The sequence below is a fragment of the Scedosporium apiospermum genome (assembly GCF_000732125.1).
Source record: "Scedosporium apiospermum strain IHEM 14462 chromosome Unknown SEQ_SAPIO_0165, whole genome shotgun sequence".
Taxonomy (NCBI): Eukaryota; Fungi; Ascomycota; class Sordariomycetes; order Microascales; family Microascaceae; genus Scedosporium; species Scedosporium apiospermum.
The window spans coordinates 1,084,190-1,101,789 of record NW_015971866.1 but is presented as its reverse complement, the minus strand read 5'-3'; the positions used below and the strand labels follow the sequence as shown (position 1 = coordinate 1,101,789).

The 17,600-nt window shown below is 54.1% G+C and overlaps 5 protein-coding genes across 5 annotated transcripts; 3 read left to right on the top strand and 2 right to left on the bottom strand.

Annotated features, from left to right (window-relative positions):
• Positions 1-554: 554 nt before the first annotated feature.
• On the top strand, positions 555-4,516 carry SAPIO_CDS10471 (Skeletal muscle and kidney-enriched inositol phosphatase; the record flags this gene model as incomplete). Its single annotated transcript, XM_016784054.1, has 5 exons — positions 555-599; positions 677-3,179; positions 3,321-3,586; positions 3,666-4,333; positions 4,405-4,516. The coding sequence occupies 5 exons, from the start codon at positions 555-557 to the stop codon at positions 4,514-4,516; spliced, it is 3,594 nt and encodes a 1,197-aa protein (XP_016638884.1).
• A 2,467-nt stretch (positions 4,517-6,983) lies between these two features.
• On the top strand, positions 6,984-8,465 carry SAPIO_CDS10470 (Mannan endo-1,6-alpha-mannosidase DCW1; the record flags this gene model as incomplete). Its single annotated transcript, XM_016784053.1, has 3 exons — positions 6,984-7,071; positions 7,132-7,236; positions 7,285-8,465. The coding sequence occupies 3 exons, from the start codon at positions 6,984-6,986 to the stop codon at positions 8,463-8,465; spliced, it is 1,374 nt and encodes a 457-aa protein (XP_016638883.1).
• A 763-nt stretch (positions 8,466-9,228) lies between these two features.
• On the bottom strand, positions 9,229-10,360 carry SAPIO_CDS10469 (GTP cyclohydrolase I; the record flags this gene model as incomplete). The annotated part of the gene is made up of 3 exons (XM_016784051.1): positions 9,229-9,540; positions 9,617-9,921; positions 10,018-10,360. The coding sequence occupies 3 exons, from the start codon at positions 10,358-10,360 to the stop codon at positions 9,229-9,231; spliced, it is 960 nt and encodes a 319-aa protein (XP_016638882.1).
• A 1,170-nt stretch (positions 10,361-11,530) lies between these two features.
• Positions 11,531-12,612, top strand: SAPIO_CDS10468 (uncharacterized protein; the record flags this gene model as incomplete). The annotated part of the gene is made up of 2 exons (XM_016784050.1): positions 11,531-12,133; positions 12,202-12,612. 2 exons carry the CDS (start codon positions 11,531-11,533, stop codon positions 12,610-12,612), a joined length of 1,014 nt encoding a protein of 337 aa, XP_016638881.1.
• Positions 12,613-13,088: 476 nt separating this feature from the next.
• On the bottom strand, positions 13,089-17,541 carry SAPIO_CDS10467 (Uncharacterized protein; the record flags this gene model as incomplete). The annotated part of the gene is made up of 8 exons (XM_016784049.1): positions 13,089-14,099; positions 14,180-14,421; positions 14,499-15,083; positions 15,250-15,301; positions 15,363-16,585; positions 16,656-16,791; positions 16,857-17,193; positions 17,303-17,541. 8 exons carry the CDS (start codon positions 17,539-17,541, stop codon positions 13,089-13,091), a joined length of 3,825 nt encoding a protein of 1,274 aa, XP_016638880.1.
• Positions 17,542-17,600: the final 59 nt, after the last annotated feature.

Here is a 17,600-nt window from a genome sequence, read left to right as displayed (position 1 = left end):
CAGCCGACGACACCGACGACAGGCAGCTCCGAGGCTGATCGATATTCGTAGCAGTCCTACTGTATCCGGGTTACCTCGCGTGTCCCCTTTCCGAGCCGGAGCGTTCCACTTTTCGCCGGGGCAAAGCATCCAGCCCAACGCCCCGGTTCTCCTTGAGCACTGACTGCCCTTGGATGAAATCGAAATTACCCAGAGTCCCTCGACACTCTGCGATCCCGCCTTTGGTCTCATCTCAACTCTCCGACTCACCAGGGGCACCGATTATGTCCCGTCCTGTCGAGAGACCCTTCACCATCACCAACCCCAACCGACTATCGCTCCTACCCGTCAACGTCGCCGTCGTGCCCCTCCAATAACGGGAGGTCTTGTGCTCAGACCCGAAACCCACAATCCAATCCGTCTTTGACCTCCGCTACTGGTAGCTGAGCTAATGACGGAGAGGCAAGGGTTGCGTCTCTAATTCCGTTTCCATCGAACTCTACGAACGATTTCCGTCATCTCTTCCCCCGCGCAAGGCCTCCACTGGGTGGTAGTATGGGATAACCCAGCGAACCATGGACAACAACAACAAGCCTGATGGGCAAGATGCCTCCCACATCGTTAGTCCTCTTTCGCGCTGAGCCGCCCTGCTCCTGGCCCTCGACTGATCCTATCTTCTCCTAACATTCTGCTCTAGAAACCCGTTTCTTCTCTGCGCTCGCATTTCGAGAGTATGAGCAAAATCAAAGAGGCGAACCCCACCCTCTCAGCGGCCCCTTTTCGCCCAATATCCCCTGCCCCGAAACCGATTGCGCTGCGAGATGCGAAGCCAGAGCGAGAGGCCGCGCCCACACCCCCTCCCGTGCCGAAGAATAGACCGACCTTTAATAGTCTAAAGATACCGAGTAATAATGATGACTCCCACTCCCTGTCGCCCGCTCGACCCGTCGCTCCCCCGCCTCCCCTCAGTCCGAAACCCACGAAGCCCATGCGCCCGCCTTCGGTCCTTATACAGCCTCCCCTGTCTCCACCCAAGGAGAGAACAACGCACCCGAACCTCGGCGAGCATACCGCTTTTCTCAACCCCGACTCCCTTGTTTCTTCGACGACTCCTGCTAGCTCGCCGCGGTCGTTTAAGATACCTAGCCGGACCCACTCCCCTGGCCCGGATCCGCGGCGGCTTTCGAGAATCACCGGATCCAACCCTCCGTCGCCGCCGCCGCCGCGCCGATCTGGCGAGTTCAAGCGGGAAACCAAACCAGCCCCTCCGCCTATAAATCGGGCCGAAAAGCCTGTGATGCCATCGAGAAACTCGCAGATTATTGCTCCGAAGCCTCAGAATGGCATAGCGAAGGCTCCTCCTCCTCCGCCCCATCTAGCTCAGGAGACCTCTCCTTTCAGCAGCCCGCCGAGTAGCCCGGATAGTAGTGATCATGAGGCACCTCCTCCGGTGCCACGAAGGCCCCGGCCACAGTCAGAGTACTTTCAACCGCGGAGCCAGACCTGGACCAATTTCGAGCCCCCGCCCGTTCATCCATCTCTTGCTGGCAGGCGACCGGAACGAGACAGTCACCAGTTTTCCAAGTCTTACATTTCACCCCAGTGTACAGGCGAACGCCGCCCTGCTCTACCCAACCGACCCCGTATGTCTATGGAACCGCCTCCTCGTCCACCACCGATTAATAACTCCACGAAACCACCTCCTCCACGACCTCCTAGACCCACTATTAACACCACAAACCATACGTTCGTTGACGGTCCCCACACCCCACACGTCCCAGCGTCCGCAACGCGACGTGTATCTCCGTCGGCGGCGATTAATCGACTACCTCCGCCACCCTCTCGCGTTAACACAAGGTCCCTGCCGGCTGAACAGCAGGCTACAGATCGCCAATCCTCTGACCTGAAAGTAATTACCAACAACTCTGCGCCTCCCGCCGCCTCTGCACCTCGGACAGAGCCTCCCGGCCAAGCAGGTTCTTATCCAGATGCGTCTAATGTCAACAGGCGGCCACCATTCATCAAGCAAGGGGCCCACGAAATATCAACCAAGTACGACGCGAAGGTCATCGATGTCTGCGGCCAATATGTCTGCAGCGTAGGGCAATTGACGAGAGCGTGGAACCTTCAGGACGGCGAACAGGTCCTAAGCTTGGCACACGGAGAGGGAACTAAAGCGACGGCAGCGATCTTCAAGCCGGGTGCCCATGTGGATGAGGAAGGCGCGCGATTATGGATCGGAAACAATGTCGGAGAACTCATGGAGGTCGACGTCGTGACGCAGAGCATCATATCGATCAAGCCGAATGCGCACGGCCGAAGCGAGATTATCAAGATTTACCGGCACTTCAACGAGCTATGGACGCTGGACGAGACGGGCGCTTTACACGTCTGGGAACCTACAGAGAACGGCGCACCAAGCCTCGGCGGTAACCCGAGCCAGATCTACAGGGTGCCCAAGGGCCACACTTTCTCCATGGTCGTTGGCGACCAGCTTTGGTACGCGACAGGCAAGGAAATCAGGGTGTTCACGCCGTCGGTGAGCGGCAAGGGCCAGTTCCAGGTTCTCATGCGGGCTTTGGTCCAGGACACCGCCGGCGACGTCACCGCCGGGACAATCATGAGGTCGGATCCGGACAAAGTGCTCTTCGGACACTCGGACGGGCGGGTCAGCGTGTACTCGCGCACGGATTACTCGTGCATCAAGGTGATGAACGTGAGCTCGTTCAAGATTAACTCGATGGCGTGCGTGGGCACATACATCTGGGCCGGGTACAACAATGGGCGGATATGCGTCTACGACACGAGCAAGACGCCGTGGGCCGTCAAGAAGGAGTGGCACGCACACGAGAACCCAGTCATCAAGATCATCGCCGACCCGGCTAGCGCCTACCGCATGGACAAGCTGCAGGTCATCTCCTTCGGCGCGGATAACTTGATCCGGGCGTGGGACGGGCTGCTTCAGGAGGATTGGCTCGAGGACCAGATGAAGTCGCTAGATACCAAATACTGCCGCTTCCAGGACCTCAAAGTGATGCTCATGACGTGGAATGCTGGGGCGTCGACGCCTCACAGCCTTCGGTATTCGGAGTCGGATGCCAGTTTTATACAGAACTTGCTGCATCAGGCGGATCGGCCGGATATTTTGGTGTTTGGATTCCAGGAGTTGGTGGATCTTGAAGACAAGACAGCCACCGCAAGTAAGTTTTGAGAGTAGTCCTTTTTTCTTCTTCTTTTTTTTTCTCTTTTGTTTTTCTTCTTTTTCATTTTTCCTTTTTCCTTTCTTCTTTATTGATGCTTTGTACATGGGTGCATGTATGGCTAACATTGCCCAACACCAGAACGATTTTTGAAGCCAAAGAAGAAGGACAAGAAGGAAGGATCCGTGCAAGAACGAATGAGCCACCAGTACCGCGACTGGCGTGACTTCTTGCTCAAGAGCTTGGATGACTACATGCCAGCCGATGAGCTTTACCACTTACTGCAGACAGCACACATGGTCGGCCTGTTTACGTGCATTTTTATCAAGTCAACAGTACGAGACAGGATAAGCAACCTCAAGAATGTCGAAGTGAAGCGGGGAATGGGCGGTTTACATGGAAACAAGGTAAGGACAAACGAAACTCTCTAGGTTCAACAGCGAAAGACGAGAAGATCAACCACAGATGCTAACACGGCAAATCTAGGGCGCTGTGATAATCCGCTTCATGATCGACGACACGTCCCTCTGCTTCGTAAACTGCCACTTGGCAGCAGGTCAGTCGCAAGCCAACGCCCGCCACACAGACGTCGCAGCGATCCTCGACTCGGCCATCCTCCCCGCCGAACGCGACCCCACCACCTGCCTCGACAGCTTCGTCGGTGGCGGCGACGGCACGATGATCCTCGACCACGAGCTCTGCCTCCTCAGCGGCGACCTCAACTACCGCATCGACACTATGTCGCGCGACACCGTAGTCATGGCCGTCAAGGCCAACAACCTCGCCAAGCTCCTCGAGCGCGACCAGCTCCTCGTAGCCCGCCGGCGCAACCCGGCCTTCCGCCTCCGCGCCTTCGAGGAGATGCCCATCTCGTTCGCGCCCACGTACAAGTACGACGTCGGGACGGACACGTATGACACGAGCGAGAAGAGGCGCTCTCCCGCGTGGTGCGATCGTGTGCTGCATCGCGGGGGCGGAAGGATCAGGCAGATCGATTATAGGAGGCACGAGGTGAGGGTTTCGGATCATAGGCCTGTTTCGGCCAGGTTGATTTATACTGTTAAGGCGGTGGATCGGGTGAGGAGGGCGGAGGTTTGGGCGGATTGTTTGCAGAGGTTTGAGGAGGTGCGGCGGAGGGTGTATCATGATGAGAAGTAGGTTGTCTTCTTATTTCTCTTTTTTTTTGGTTATTTTCCTTTGGCTTACTAACAAATGGATCCGACAGGTTCTTCTATCTAACTTGGGTGATTGGGTATGATGAAGGTACAAGCCGAGCGCTCATCAAGGAGAAGACGGAGAGGAAACTCCATCGTAGCCCGAGCCGACATCGCGAGTAAGGGGAAAGAAGAACAAACACACATGAAATTCACACGCCTCTTAGCCGCCCTTTCCCTTTGTTTCTATTTTCCCCTTCGTTTCGTTTCTCTGACTGCTGGCATTCCGGGGTATTTAATGTTCTTTTCTTCTTTTATCCCTCTTCTCTGCTGTGCACATGCTATATGGTAATAATGATGGGTTTCTTCTACATTTTACTGGCGAAACTTTGAGGGGGCATCAATGTTTATTCGTCGTTTGAGGGGCTTGTTTTTGAACTAGAAGTGTGATGAGTGGGTGGCTGTTCTTTCATGGAGAAAGGAAGGTCGGCGCTTCTTTTGGGAGGTTATAGAGACTTTTTTTTTTTTTTTTTTTTTTTTTTTTTTTTTTCCTCCCCTTCCCTTTTGTACGTGCTTCGTACTCGAGTTCTCTTGTTTTGTTGCCGCGGTGGTGTTTTTCGGCGTTTCGCAGTCCAACATTGGCTTTGCATTTTAATGGAGGGTAAAGCATCATTGGGAACGGAGTTGGGTAATGATGAGGCACAGTAGCATTGATCAATGTATGACTCCAGGAGTCTACGGGATCAGGCTGGTTATCTACCAAGGTAGCGCAAAGGAGGTGTTGCTCTGAGAGGAAATAAACGTTTCCGACGGCGTAAGTCCGAGGGTTAGAAGCCATCACATAACCAAAAAGTAAGCTTTGACGTGCGTCCGTAGATGAGAGGAGCGGCGTGTTATGCAGATCAAGAGAGGAGATTGCCGGGAAGATCCTAGGGGAATCCTGGATTGCGGGAGTGGAAGGGCGGTTTAAAGGGATCGGTGGTTGCAGCCTGGTTACTGAGGGAGGGAAGGATTGGAGATCTGCGAGCGTGTAGATCGGGTCCAGTGAGGATGAGAAAATAAGATTGACTAGAAGGTTGATTAATGTTTGTATCAACCAGGCCATGGGAGAGTGGCTTCGTATTTTGCTATATACGACGAATGCTTCAGGGGGTGGCATCAGGGTGGCATCGGATGGAGTTGAAATATACTCGGACCCTTCGTCCGTTGACGTTGTGTTGGTGGTCGCCAGGTCGCACTTTGTCGTGCAGTGGCTGCTTCGATGCGGCTCTCAAGCATTGAAGCTGTCAGTGCCACCCCGACCCCATGTCTCTTTCTACTTTTAGCATTGATTGAGACGAAGTACAAAGCTTTGTACCTTGTTGCAGTGTTCCTTCCTCAATGACATCCTGTCGACTTCCCTGGCTCATCTGCCTCAAAGTCAGGAAGGAGGGACTCAACTCGGAATTCTCACCTACAATCTCGAACATCACCATTGGACGTCGAATTGACTTCGTCCAATTTCTTAAACACTTGACGTACACCATTCTCAGTGAGGCAAAGGAAATCTGCATGTCTAAGTTTAAAACCTCTTTAGCCATCTGTGGGGTCCTCCCCCTGGCCGGCAACAAGGTTAGAAACTCGAACCGTTTCAGGCCCTCAACCACCAACCTTGGCGAATGCACCCAACACAGCCCCCCAGCCCGCCAAAGATGCAACCCGGAGCCCGCAAAAGAAACACCCGGCCCTTTCATTCGCCTCCATTGTCGGGCTTGAAACCAGGGACGACAGTAGCCTTTTTCTGCACCGCCTATTGCCTAGTTTTAAGCTGAGCCTATATGTGTCCGATGCCAGGAGGAGGCTTATTTTGGCCCAGAGGAGATCGGGATGAGCTTAGCATGTCGCTCCTATAGGCTGTTCCCCCTTTTTGTTTTTCTGGGATTGGACGGTTGCCGTCTGCGGCATACGCACGTCGCTCTCTTTGACTTACAAGCGGATCTTGGGAGAGGTGCCGATTCGGGACTTGCGGACTGCGGACGGACGCCATGGAGGAGCTTTAGCTTACCTATTTCCTTCTCTCCACACCTTTTCAACCTCTTTCTTTCATTCTTCATTTTATCTTGTTTTTCTTCTTTTACGGGCAGGTCTTGGAATCAGGCTTCTTCTGTGCTTGTTTCTATTCCTTTTTTTCTTTTCTCCTCCTTCTTTCTCGTGATGCTTTCCTGGTAAAGCAGTTCCATTCGTTCGAGTCCTGGGGACTCATTTCATTCTCTTCTTCGATTCTTTGGCCCTGGTTGTGCATCATTCTTTCTTTTCGTGCGGTTCGCTTGGACGACTGTTATTATTTTCTTCTTCAATCTTTCAGTTCTCCTTCCTCACAAGAGAATTCCATTCTCTCCAGGCTGAGATTCTCTGCCTTTTTTCTTGTGTTTTAGGAACATTTCTTCTGGGTTGGATTTGCTGCGTCGCGGTTCACTTACACCAAAGAGCGAATTCTCCACAGGAATCGTTTTCGGCCAGGACTTTCCTGTCAAGTCTCCGATCTCCAGTCCACGATTCGAAAGGAAGCCAGCCACTGTTTCCAATATTGGGTGTTTATATACGGTTTCCGGTCTTGGTTTTGGTTTTCGCATACATCTCTCCACACACACACACATCACATACAAACATAATGGTGAGGTTATTACGGCTTGCTGGCCTTGCTGCCGGCGCGCTTCTACAGACGGCTGCTGCTCTGGAGGTGAACTTTGCGGATCAGAGTATGTGGCCCCAAAGTGTGAGTTATTTTGAGAGGTTATCCTAACGCACATATTTCCTAGCCGATGTGTTTGAGGCTGCGTCGACGATTGCCTTTGGCCTCATGAAGTACTATACAGGAAATAACACAGGAGATGTGCCGGGAAACCTCCCCGATCCGTACTTCTGTAAGTCATTTCCCACTCTTTCGAAATCATCAATCTAACACTAAACAGGGTGGGAGGCCGGTGCCATGTTCGGACACTTAATAGACTACTGGCACATCACCGGAGATGAAACATACAACAACCTAACGATACAAGCGATAGTCCACCAATCCGGTGACCTACGCGACCTCATGCCCAAGAACCAAACGAGCACCGAAGGCAACGACGACCAGGGCTTCTGGGCCATGTCCGTCATGCAAGCCGCCGAGAACAACTTCCCAAACCCGCCCGCTGACCAGCCCCAGTACCTCGCCCTCGCCCAGGCCACCTTCGACCTGTACGTATCTCGATGGGAGCCCCAGGACTGCAACGGCGGCCTGCGCTGGCAAATCTTCGCCATCAACCCGGGCTTCAACTACAAGAACGCCATCTCCAACGGCTGCTTCTTCAACATCGCCGCCCGCCTGGCCCGGTACACGGGCAACCAGACCTACGCCGAGTGGGCCGAGAAGGTATACGATTGGGAGACAGAGGTGGGCTTCATCACGCCGCAGTTCACCGTCGAGGACGGCGCCCATGTCGAGGACCAGTGCGCGCAGAAGACCGAGTTCCTATGGAGCTACAACGCGGGGATCCACCTCCACGGCGCCGCCGTCATGTACAACATCACGGGAAGCGAGGTGTGGAAGGCGCGCCTCGATGGCCTCCTCGCCACCACCGTCGAGGTCTTCTTCAACAATAGCATCATCTTCGAGCAAGCCTGCGAGCCCTTCCAGGTATGTAACATCGACCAGCGTTCTTTCAAGGGATACCTCCTCCGCTGGATGGCCTCGACGGCTCACCTCGCCTCCCACACCGCCGACATCATCCGCCCTCTTCTCCAGGCCTCGGGCGAGGCAGCCGCCCTCTCATGCGATGGCTCCGGCTCCCCGGGTGTCGATTTCAGGGGTCACCCCGGTACCGCGTGCGGGCAGGACTGGTCGAAGAAGACGTTCGACGGGTTCGCTGGTGTCGGGGAGCAGATGAACGCTCTGGCTGCCGTCATCTACACGCAGGGCGGCGCGTCGGCTGCCCCAGTCACGCTGGACTCGGGCGGTACGTCCCGGGCTGATGAGAGTGAGGGGACGACGAAGAAGAGCAAATATGATTTTGCGCCGATCGAAACGAAGGACAGGGTTGCCGCGGCGTTTGTGACGGTTGCCTTTTGTCTGGGTGTGGTGATTGGAACGGTATTTATGATTCTCGACTGAAGAGGAGGAGGGGGGCTGGCTGAAGGATTGTTTTATAAGTGGCTGCATGAGGACGTTTTTTCTTCCTTTTTCTATTCATCTCAGATCGCTCGGCCGTTGCTGAGACCGATTCTGCTTTAGCATTTTGCATCCTTTCCATCTGGAATCTCCCGCTGGGAAAATGGACACGGCGGGAGACGGATTAAATCATCATGGACGGCATCTGCATCCAGGCCGGACTCGAATATAAAGTCTTGGCTATGACTCTATTCTCATCACGACTACAACGAAATCAGGTAAAATCAATGCCAATCAGTAATTCCCAAAATTTATTCCCCTCCCAAAATGAAGAATCGTGAAATGAAGTGGGAGCGTTGAGCTCCAGTCAACCATGTAAATCTAAAACCAAACCTCTATCATACCCTGCGAATAAAACAGAACTCCCATATGAGAAATAAAACCATCTCTAGCCAGTTTCGTGAATAGAAGAAGAAGAAAAAAAATATAAAGCCCGACATGTTCTGTTTCTCCTTAGAGGCTCTCTCACTCCTCTTTCCTCCTGGAATGTATTTGTTTATATGAGTCTTGATTCTAACCCCAAGCATGTTGAAGATGGGAGTTAAAGAGGTTCGGTTTTCGCGTCGTCAACATAAAGAAAGGGCATTCCCAAAATATTTTCCCCCTGAGTTTATTATCATCGTAAAGCAAGAACTTCCAACCCCTGGGCGGAGGTTGGGGAAGAAAGAAGACCGGGGAACCCTCGGCTTTCCTTCCTTCTCTTTTCTTATATCTGCCTGTCCAACCGAAGGAGACTCAAGAACTCATTCCTGGTCTTGGAACTTCTCTCGAAGCATCCAAGGACAGAGCTCGTGACGGTGCTGGCGCACGTCTTCTCGACGCCGCGCATGACCATGCAAAAGTGCTTGGCCTCCATGACGACGGCGACGCCCTGGGGCTTGAGGACGTCCATGATGGCGTTGGCGACCTCCTTGGTGAGGCGTTCCTGGATCTGGAGGCGGCGGGCGTAGACTTCGGCGATGCGGGCGAGTTTGGAGAGGCCGAGGACGCGGGTGTTGGGGATGTAGCCGATATGCATCTATTTCAAGTCCTGTTAGCTCTGAAAAGAAAGGAGGAAAAAAGGGAAGGCTTGGAAGAACTGGGCTCGCTTTTACCTTTCCGTTAAAGGGAACAAGGTGATGCTCGCATAGGCTGAAAATCTCAATATCCCGAACGATGACCATGCCGTGGTGATTATGCCCTTCGTCCTCCCAGATGGCATTGTTGATGATCTCTCGCGGCGTCTGCTGATATCCCTTGGTCAGGAACAGCAGCGCCTTGGCGTACCGCGCCGGCGAGTCCAGCAGGCCGGGGCGGTCGGCATCTTCGCCGATACACTCCAGGATGGTGCGGACGGCACCGCACATCTTTTCGAGCCGCTCAGCGTCAGCCGCGGGATCGTGCGTGGTCTTCTTCCCGGCTTGTGTCACATTTCAATTTGGTTAGTTTTCGCAAGGAAAAAAAAAAAAAAAAAAAAAAAGGGTTGGGAGGAAAGGGGGGAAAGCTATCGACGAACCAGCAAGAACAAGAGACTTGGACTTGTCTTCTTCTATCCGCGGCCTCTTAGCCGCCGCTGCTACAGCAGCCGCTTCCTCCTCTTCTTCATGCTGCGTCGTCCCATTCGTCCTCTTCAACGACTTTTGCGTCTTCTCCGCGACGGTGACGGTGGTGGTTGTGGTGCCATTGACGGCCGGGTTCCTCGATCTCCTGCGGTTTCTGTTCCTCCTCCGCCTCTTGGACCTCTCGCCATTGGTGCTGTTGCTCGTCGACTCGTCGCCGTCGCTCGACGTCCTGGTGCTGGGGATTTTTGGTGTGGAGATGCCGCTCATGGGCTCTACGGCGATTTCGGAAGGCGCCATGATTGGGTGGAGGGGTCTCGTTTTAGGGACCGAACTTTTTTTTCTAGATGGGTTTATTTCCGTCCCGACTGTTCCAAAAGACCGGATGGCACTGTTTCCCAATGCCGTCGTTGAGAGCAGGAGGACGGAGAGGAAAGAATAGAGAGTGAAGAGAAAAAATTCCAAAAGGGTCCGCGGGGTTATATCGGAGCTGGGAGTCACAGTGATGGAGGGGCTTGTATCACCATCTAATAAAAGCAAGGTAAGACGAAAGAGGCGGTGGGAGCGGGAAACGACGTCCGCTGATGGAGGAGGGATTTAATGGATTTATTTTTTTTATTGGAAGAAGAAAAAGATCTATGGAGTAAATCCAGGCCCCTGGGGAAATCAAGCCAGGTTCTATTTTAGTGTAAATTAATTTTTTTTTTTTTTTTCCTCTTTTCCTCTTCTCTTCTCTCGACGACTTCCCGCCGCCGAGCCGCCGAAGAACGGCTTCTAGCGCTCTGGACCGGCTGGGGCGGTACGAATTGCTAGGTTCGTCATAGAGATGTGGTGGCCGCAGGAACATTCCGGCTTTTATCGGATGTATCTGGACTTTGTTCTTCGAACTTTTTTTTTTTTCACTTTTTTCTAGCGGTCGCAGTTGACGTCAAAAGGAAGCAGTTGCGCGAACGGACCCTGCGTCCCCGGCGGGTCCCAGAGCGGGACCATTGAAGGGCGTAAAGGTACAAAGGTACAAAGGTACATCAAGAATGAATTATAAATTCTGGGGTACCAGTAACGGGGGGATTTTATGGTCTTATCCAGTAATATTGCTTCGATTGAGCACTTGAATTGCCTCCGCCATCATTAGCCTCTTGGCATGGAATTTCTCTTATTATGTAAGCAATACACTTTAAATCACGTGCCAACACCATTCCAGAGCATCGCGACTTCACGAACTGATTGACGCTATTATTCAAAGCCTCATTGATTCACCAGGGTGTCTTCCACGCCTTCCATCATCGCCCTCCAGACAGAGAAAAGGTCAAAATTTTCAAACCCACCTCTTACCCAGATGGGCTCTTCTCCTTAACCTTTCAATTTTCTCGTCGCATTCCTTTTCTCGATTAGCTCCCAGCCGACCTAATCACCGCCACGACCCTCACCCTCTCACCCATCCATTTTCGATCCGAACTTCAGACGATCACGATGGCGTCTCCTCCTAACTACACCCAATCGCCCACGGCGACTTCGCCACCCTATCAAGCCCCCTCCATAAGCATGGCCAAGAAGCGCTCAGGAAGTGACATGACGAACCCTCCATCCCTCAAGCGCCGCAAAGCCTCCAACCTCTCCATCACCTCCGCCGTCACGACACCATCCGCGCTCCGCCAAACGAGTTTCCCCCCCGAATCCTACGACGACGTGGCCGCCTCCCTGCGTCGTTCCCCTTCCGTCGACGCCGTCAGCGTAGTAAGCGGCAGCGTGGTCAGCGGCGCGCCGAGCGGAGCGCCCAAGAAGAAGCGAGGCAGGAAGAAGAAGGACGCGACGGCCGCCGATGCCGCGTCTTCGAAGGAAGCGACGCCGAGTCTCGTGGGCGGAAAGGCTGGTGCGGGGGCGGGCGAGGATAAGGAGGAAGAGGAGGATGATGATGCGAATGATATGAAGCTGCAGGAGTCGACTACGTCGGAGGAGCAGAGGCGCGAGGAGAATCGGTTGAGGGCGCTGCTTGCTCAGTCGCTTGATCGGGAGCAGTATAAACGCTTCGAGGCCTGGAGAGGCACGCGTATTGCCGAAGCAGGAGTCCGAAGGGTGAGCCTTAGCTGCAGGGGAAGAAACAAGCTTACGTTTTCTTCTCTTTTTTACTAACCCGTCCTTAGATCATCAACGCTGCCGTGTCTCAGTCCGTCCCCCAAAACGCCGTTCTCACCACGAAGCTCATCGCTAAGCTCTACATCGGCGACATCATCACGCTCGCCCGCCGCGTCCAGGAAGAATGGATGGAGGCCGGTACAGAACCCCAACCCAAGACCGAGCTCCCGACGCCTCCTCCCTCCAACGATGAGAACGGCGAGAACGGCGAGGCACCCCCCGCCAGCCCCGTCAGTCCCATCGTACCTGGTGACGACTGGCGCGCCCCGCTGAGACCTGAACATCTTCAGGAGGCCGTGAGACGGTATAAGGCCGCGGGTGAGGGTGGTTTGGTGGGGCAGACTGGCTTGTGGCATCATCAGCAGAATAGTGGTGTGGATCGGTTTTCGTCGAGGAATTCGAAGAGGGTGTTTAGGTAGGGAGCGGGGTTTCGCAGAGCAGTTACACCCTTTCGTCTTCTCTTTTGCTTTCTTTCCTCTCTTCTTTTCTTTTCTTTTCTTTTTTCCCTGTTCTTTTCCTCTCTCGTCCTTTTCTCGTTTTATCCGGTTAGGTCAGGTCAGTTTTTCGGGCACAGTTTACGGATACGTTTTTCTTAAGGATGGTAAGGGCATGGAAATCCAAGGAGTCAAGTCATACACCAAGCATTAGCATACAGGGGCACAGGTGTCTTGCTACTATTTTCTTTCTAATTCATCGAGTTTCACGCATTATGCCTAAGCAGGCATTGGTAGCATAGATACCTCGAGAGGCAAACAGTTAGCCTACTTGCTATACAGCTACCAAAGAGTTAATATATACAAAAGGTCAAATCGAAACATTAACGTCCGTTCATAACGAACTACCCAAAGAATCTCATACACCAACCCACCAGAAGAACAAACAGAGAAACACTCCCTCATCCTCTCGCACCGACCACGCCCTTCTTCTCCGCCTTGGCCCTCGCCAACGCCCTCTCCCTCGTAACACTCTTCCGATTCGCCACAGGAATCCGATAAGCATGCTCCCTCTCCAACCGATGCCTCTCCCAAAAGTCCTGCGAATCCGCACTCATCTCCTTAGCGAACCTCCGCCTCCTCTTCGAAACAGCCGCCGCCTTCTTCTTCCTGCGCGCCGCCTCCTCGCGCATCGCCTTGCGCCTCGCATCCTCCCACCTCCTAAACGGCGCCAAAAGCACGCTGGCGTCCATGGCCTCCGCGACCGCCGCCTGCGCAACGGAGTAGCAAGTAGCCAGGAAGACGAAGAACCGGCGTACGCGGGTACTCCAGGCCGTGACGAGGGCGAGGCCGATGAGGAATGCTGAGGATGGGATGGCGACGACGCAGATGGTGCGCAGCGAGGGGAAGTTCTCGCCCCCCCATTCCTGCGTGTTCATCCCGAACAGCGAGGTGAAGAAGCTGAGCGGCAGGAAAATGACAGTGAAGACGGTAAAGATCATGACGCTCCGGCTCTGCGAGCTAGCGACGTCAGCCTGCAACCTCTGCAGCCGCACCTCATCAACCTGCGCCTGACGCTGGACCATCTGCAGCAGCTTATCGTAGTCATCGCGCGTGCTCCTCACACGCTTGATCATCTCGCCCGTGCGCTGCTTATACTCCGCCAATCGGCCCAGCGCCTCCGTGAGGAAAGAGATGCCCGTGGGCGAAGCGTCGGCGCGGAGGTAGACGTTGCGCATAATGCCGATCATCTTTTCTTGCTTGTCGAAGAGGGAGTGCAAGGTGGAGAGCTCGTCTTCGATGTCACGGAGCTCGAGGAGGGCGGAGGTGGAGTCGCGGTTCTCGTGGAGGACGCGGTCGCTTTGGTCGCGGGTGGAGAGGGGTTTGGGGTCGGTGTCGGTGTCGGTGGCGTGAGATACGTCGCGGAGGCCTTGGGTGCGGAAGTCTTTGAGGGAGGAGGTCATTTTTTCGGTCTGTTGGAGAGGTTTAGAGTTAGTTCCTGAACCCCCCTTTTTTTTTCTCTTCTTTGGCGGAAGGGAGGGGTATTTCCCACCAAGATACTTATGGCTTCTTCAAAGATGCGGAATACTTCGAGATCTGGATGAGAGGCCCGATCGAGAAGAACAGTCACGGCATGAAGCGCAATGAGAGCAGCCATGTCGAGCGCTGATTCGCATTGCCGTGTGACGTCGGAGTTGACATCGTTAAAGATGCTATCACGGAGGTCTGCCTGTTGGTAGAGCGGACCCTCGGTTGGATCACTCTCGCGTCTCGAGAAGAAGGTCAACAGAGTGTCTATGAGAAAATCACCATCAGCTTAAAGCACCCTTCAAAACGGAGCACCGAAAGGCATGAGAAACGCCTTGACGTACTTGGCCCGATAACCCACATCCACAATTGATCCACCATGAGAACATTCCCATTCAACACGTCCTCCTCCGGCGCGGACGTTTCCTCATCGCTACACTCGCAGTCATCCTCGTGACCGTGAGCGTTCGTATTCGCAGCAGCACTTCCATTCGCGTTATTCAACGAACTCGTCTCTCGCCCCGTTCCTCTCGCCGACTTGCCATCCCCGCCCCCAGGATTTTCATACGTATCCGGCCCCACCTGATCCGACAGCGCGATTCTCTCCTTGGTCATTTTGTACAGCATCTGGTCATCATCTCTCGGCCGAGTGTCGTGCAGCGAAGGGTATCCGTACTGGTCCAGTGTACGTCTGCAGTTGACGGGCGGATCGTACCCTAGATACTCCCATATGACCTGGAGCTCTATCGAGTCTAGCTTGGCCACGCTCTGGGGCACCGGTCGCGCACGCCCTTGGCGGAGGCGGCGCTGGATGAGGTTTCTGCGGCGGAGCAGGTTTTTGTAGGAGTCGAAGTGGAGGAAGGGGATGAAGAGGTAGACGGTGGGTTCGTTCATCGTCACGATGGAGCTGCGGTTTGAAAGAGGTGACACTGCCCCGAGGGAAAGCGTTAGCTAACTGGGATGTTTGAGGCGAAGGCCGGGGGCATTTCTTACTCGGTATGGGTGGAATTAGGCTACAGGCTGGGCGAACAAAAAACGCATAGTGCTGGGAATGTCGCCCGCGAGTATGCTTGGAATACCACTGCCCATGATTACCCAGTTCGGTAAAATCCCTGCCATCTTTGACTTGCAGAGTCTCGAATACTTTCTGTGTCCGATAAGTTAGCTCCAGTGTTGCTTGTGAAAACGTGAGGGATAAAGGGAGTTACCTTGACCCAGGCCGGATTCGTAAACGGCAAATGAGTCCATATAAACCTCCTATTCTTCTCATCCGGCTTCGCAAACACCGGAATCAAAGGATCCGACGCAGGAATCTCAGGATTCGGAGCAAAAGGCGATCCATGAAAAAACGACCTCTCAAGAGGCCCGCTCCACTTGGCGTTGAACTGATCAGTGAACCGCCTCATGAGGGCCACTCGCCTCCTAGACCTGGTCGAGTCCACGGCGACGGCAGAGCCTTTCGAACGAGTGGCCCGCGTCCCGCTAGTGGATCGACTCCGAACGGCATCGACTGAGTCAGGGATAAGATTAACTTCGCGACCTCTCTGCTCACTCGAGGAAGCTTCTGGATCGGGGCTATTCTTTCCCGGTGTGGCTTCGGGCATGTCAGCCGCCTTTGACAGCAATAGCGCAGTTTCTGAATTAGCGCTGCGCTCGTCGCCATGGTACACCTGGCCGATACCCAGCGAATTCTCGCCCGGCTCGGGAGGAGTCGTCGGCGGAGAAGGAAAGTCGGATTCTCGCAACCTTGTCGTCCTCCGCCGCGCCGCGAGGAACTGGCCCTCCGTCGGACCCGGATCCTCTCCGTCGTTTACCTCGTTGAGCCTGTCGTTTAGACACTCGACAGGGCCTTTGTCGAGGAAATCTTTCAAAGCCACCCTCGTAGACCAGGCTCGGATAGTAGTCAACGTCTCCATGTTCGTCATGGCGACGGGATCCTCGTAGAACCCATGGACCTCTATGGGAACCCTTTGCTCGAGATTCAGAGGCGTGTGGCTCTTGCCGCCGCTGTTTTCGTCGGCCCTTGCGATGCACCTAGCCAGCGTCTTGAGGAATAACTTCATCGTCTGGGCGTTGTTCTTGCCGAACGAGGCGCAATTCGCGTGGTCGCTCTGCAAGGGGTAAATGGTCTCTTGCCTAATCCCGAGGATGGCGGACTTTACCGATGTGATGGGGGCCGTAAAAGAAACTTCTCCAGGACGGGACTCGGCCTGGCTGCAGATGCGCGACTCGATGGTCTCGTAAAAGGTCCAGACTTGTAGGTCGCTGGCGAGGATGCTGAACTCTTCGTCGATGTGTAACAGGAGAGGATGGCCTGGTCGAAGTTCATCGGTGATGGATCTAGGTAGGGGCTGGGATAGGTGCAGGAGGCTTTGGATGCTTGACGAGATGTCTGGCATGCTGAGATAGGTAGATCCTCGATGTGGTGTTGCTGCGGAGCAATACGAGCTTATTGTCAGTAAAGGAGGCAGGGAAGAAGCCAGAACTAGGGTTGTTCTTACCAAAGAATGCGGCGCCGTAGCAGTCGTTCAGAATGCTTTCATACAGCGAATTTCTCCTGGCTTTCGCCAGTGCCATCTTGACCACCAACCCACCAATGCTGTGGCAGATAAAGAACAGAGGTCTCGACGACGAGTTCTGTACCAAGTTAGCTCCCCGTGCCCACTCAAAACTACATCCCTTCTCCCAAGTGTATAACTCACATTCATGGCCCGCAGATCCAACACCTGCCTCAGTAAATCGTCCGCCAACTTGCTCAATGTCGTCCCCTCCTCGATCTCACCGTGAGCGTACATCAACACTCTCGCATGATGCGCCTCCTTCCTCACCCCAAGCCTCACCCAGCTCGGAGCCGCCTGTGCCGTCCTATTACCACTGCTATTTCCGCTGTTCCCCGTCCTCCCGCTCCTCTGGCTCTCGCGCATGTCCGAGCTTCGCTGGGAGCTCCGCATCGAGGGCGCGCCAAAGTAGTTTTCCACAAGGGCGTCGCGGGACCAGGTCTCTACGGGATCGGCCCCCGGACATGGTACTGTGATGACGCTTTAAAGATGAAGTTAGTATTTCTTTTTTCGCCTCGCCTCGGGTATGCAAATAAATAGATGTAGGATAAAAATGACAGTTGCCGGAAAAGGAAGAACGAATAACTAACTCGACGGTCGTTTCGTCATATCCCGACCCTCCTATCGACCCATCGATCTGCACAAACCGACCCCGAGAAGGGATAGCTTCTCCGACCAAATAATTTTCACGCGTCGTTTGCTGCGACTCATTGGCGTGTTCTCCGTTTTCCGTTGTCGGGGCGCTCGCCGGCGCCGAAGTCTTGGTCCGATCTGGTCCGTCCCCACTCGGCAGAATCGGCTCCGAATCGGCCCTTGCACCGAACATCATCTTCGCTTCGCGATTCTAGTCTATATTCTAATTCTTGATAAATAATGCTGGGAGGCCAA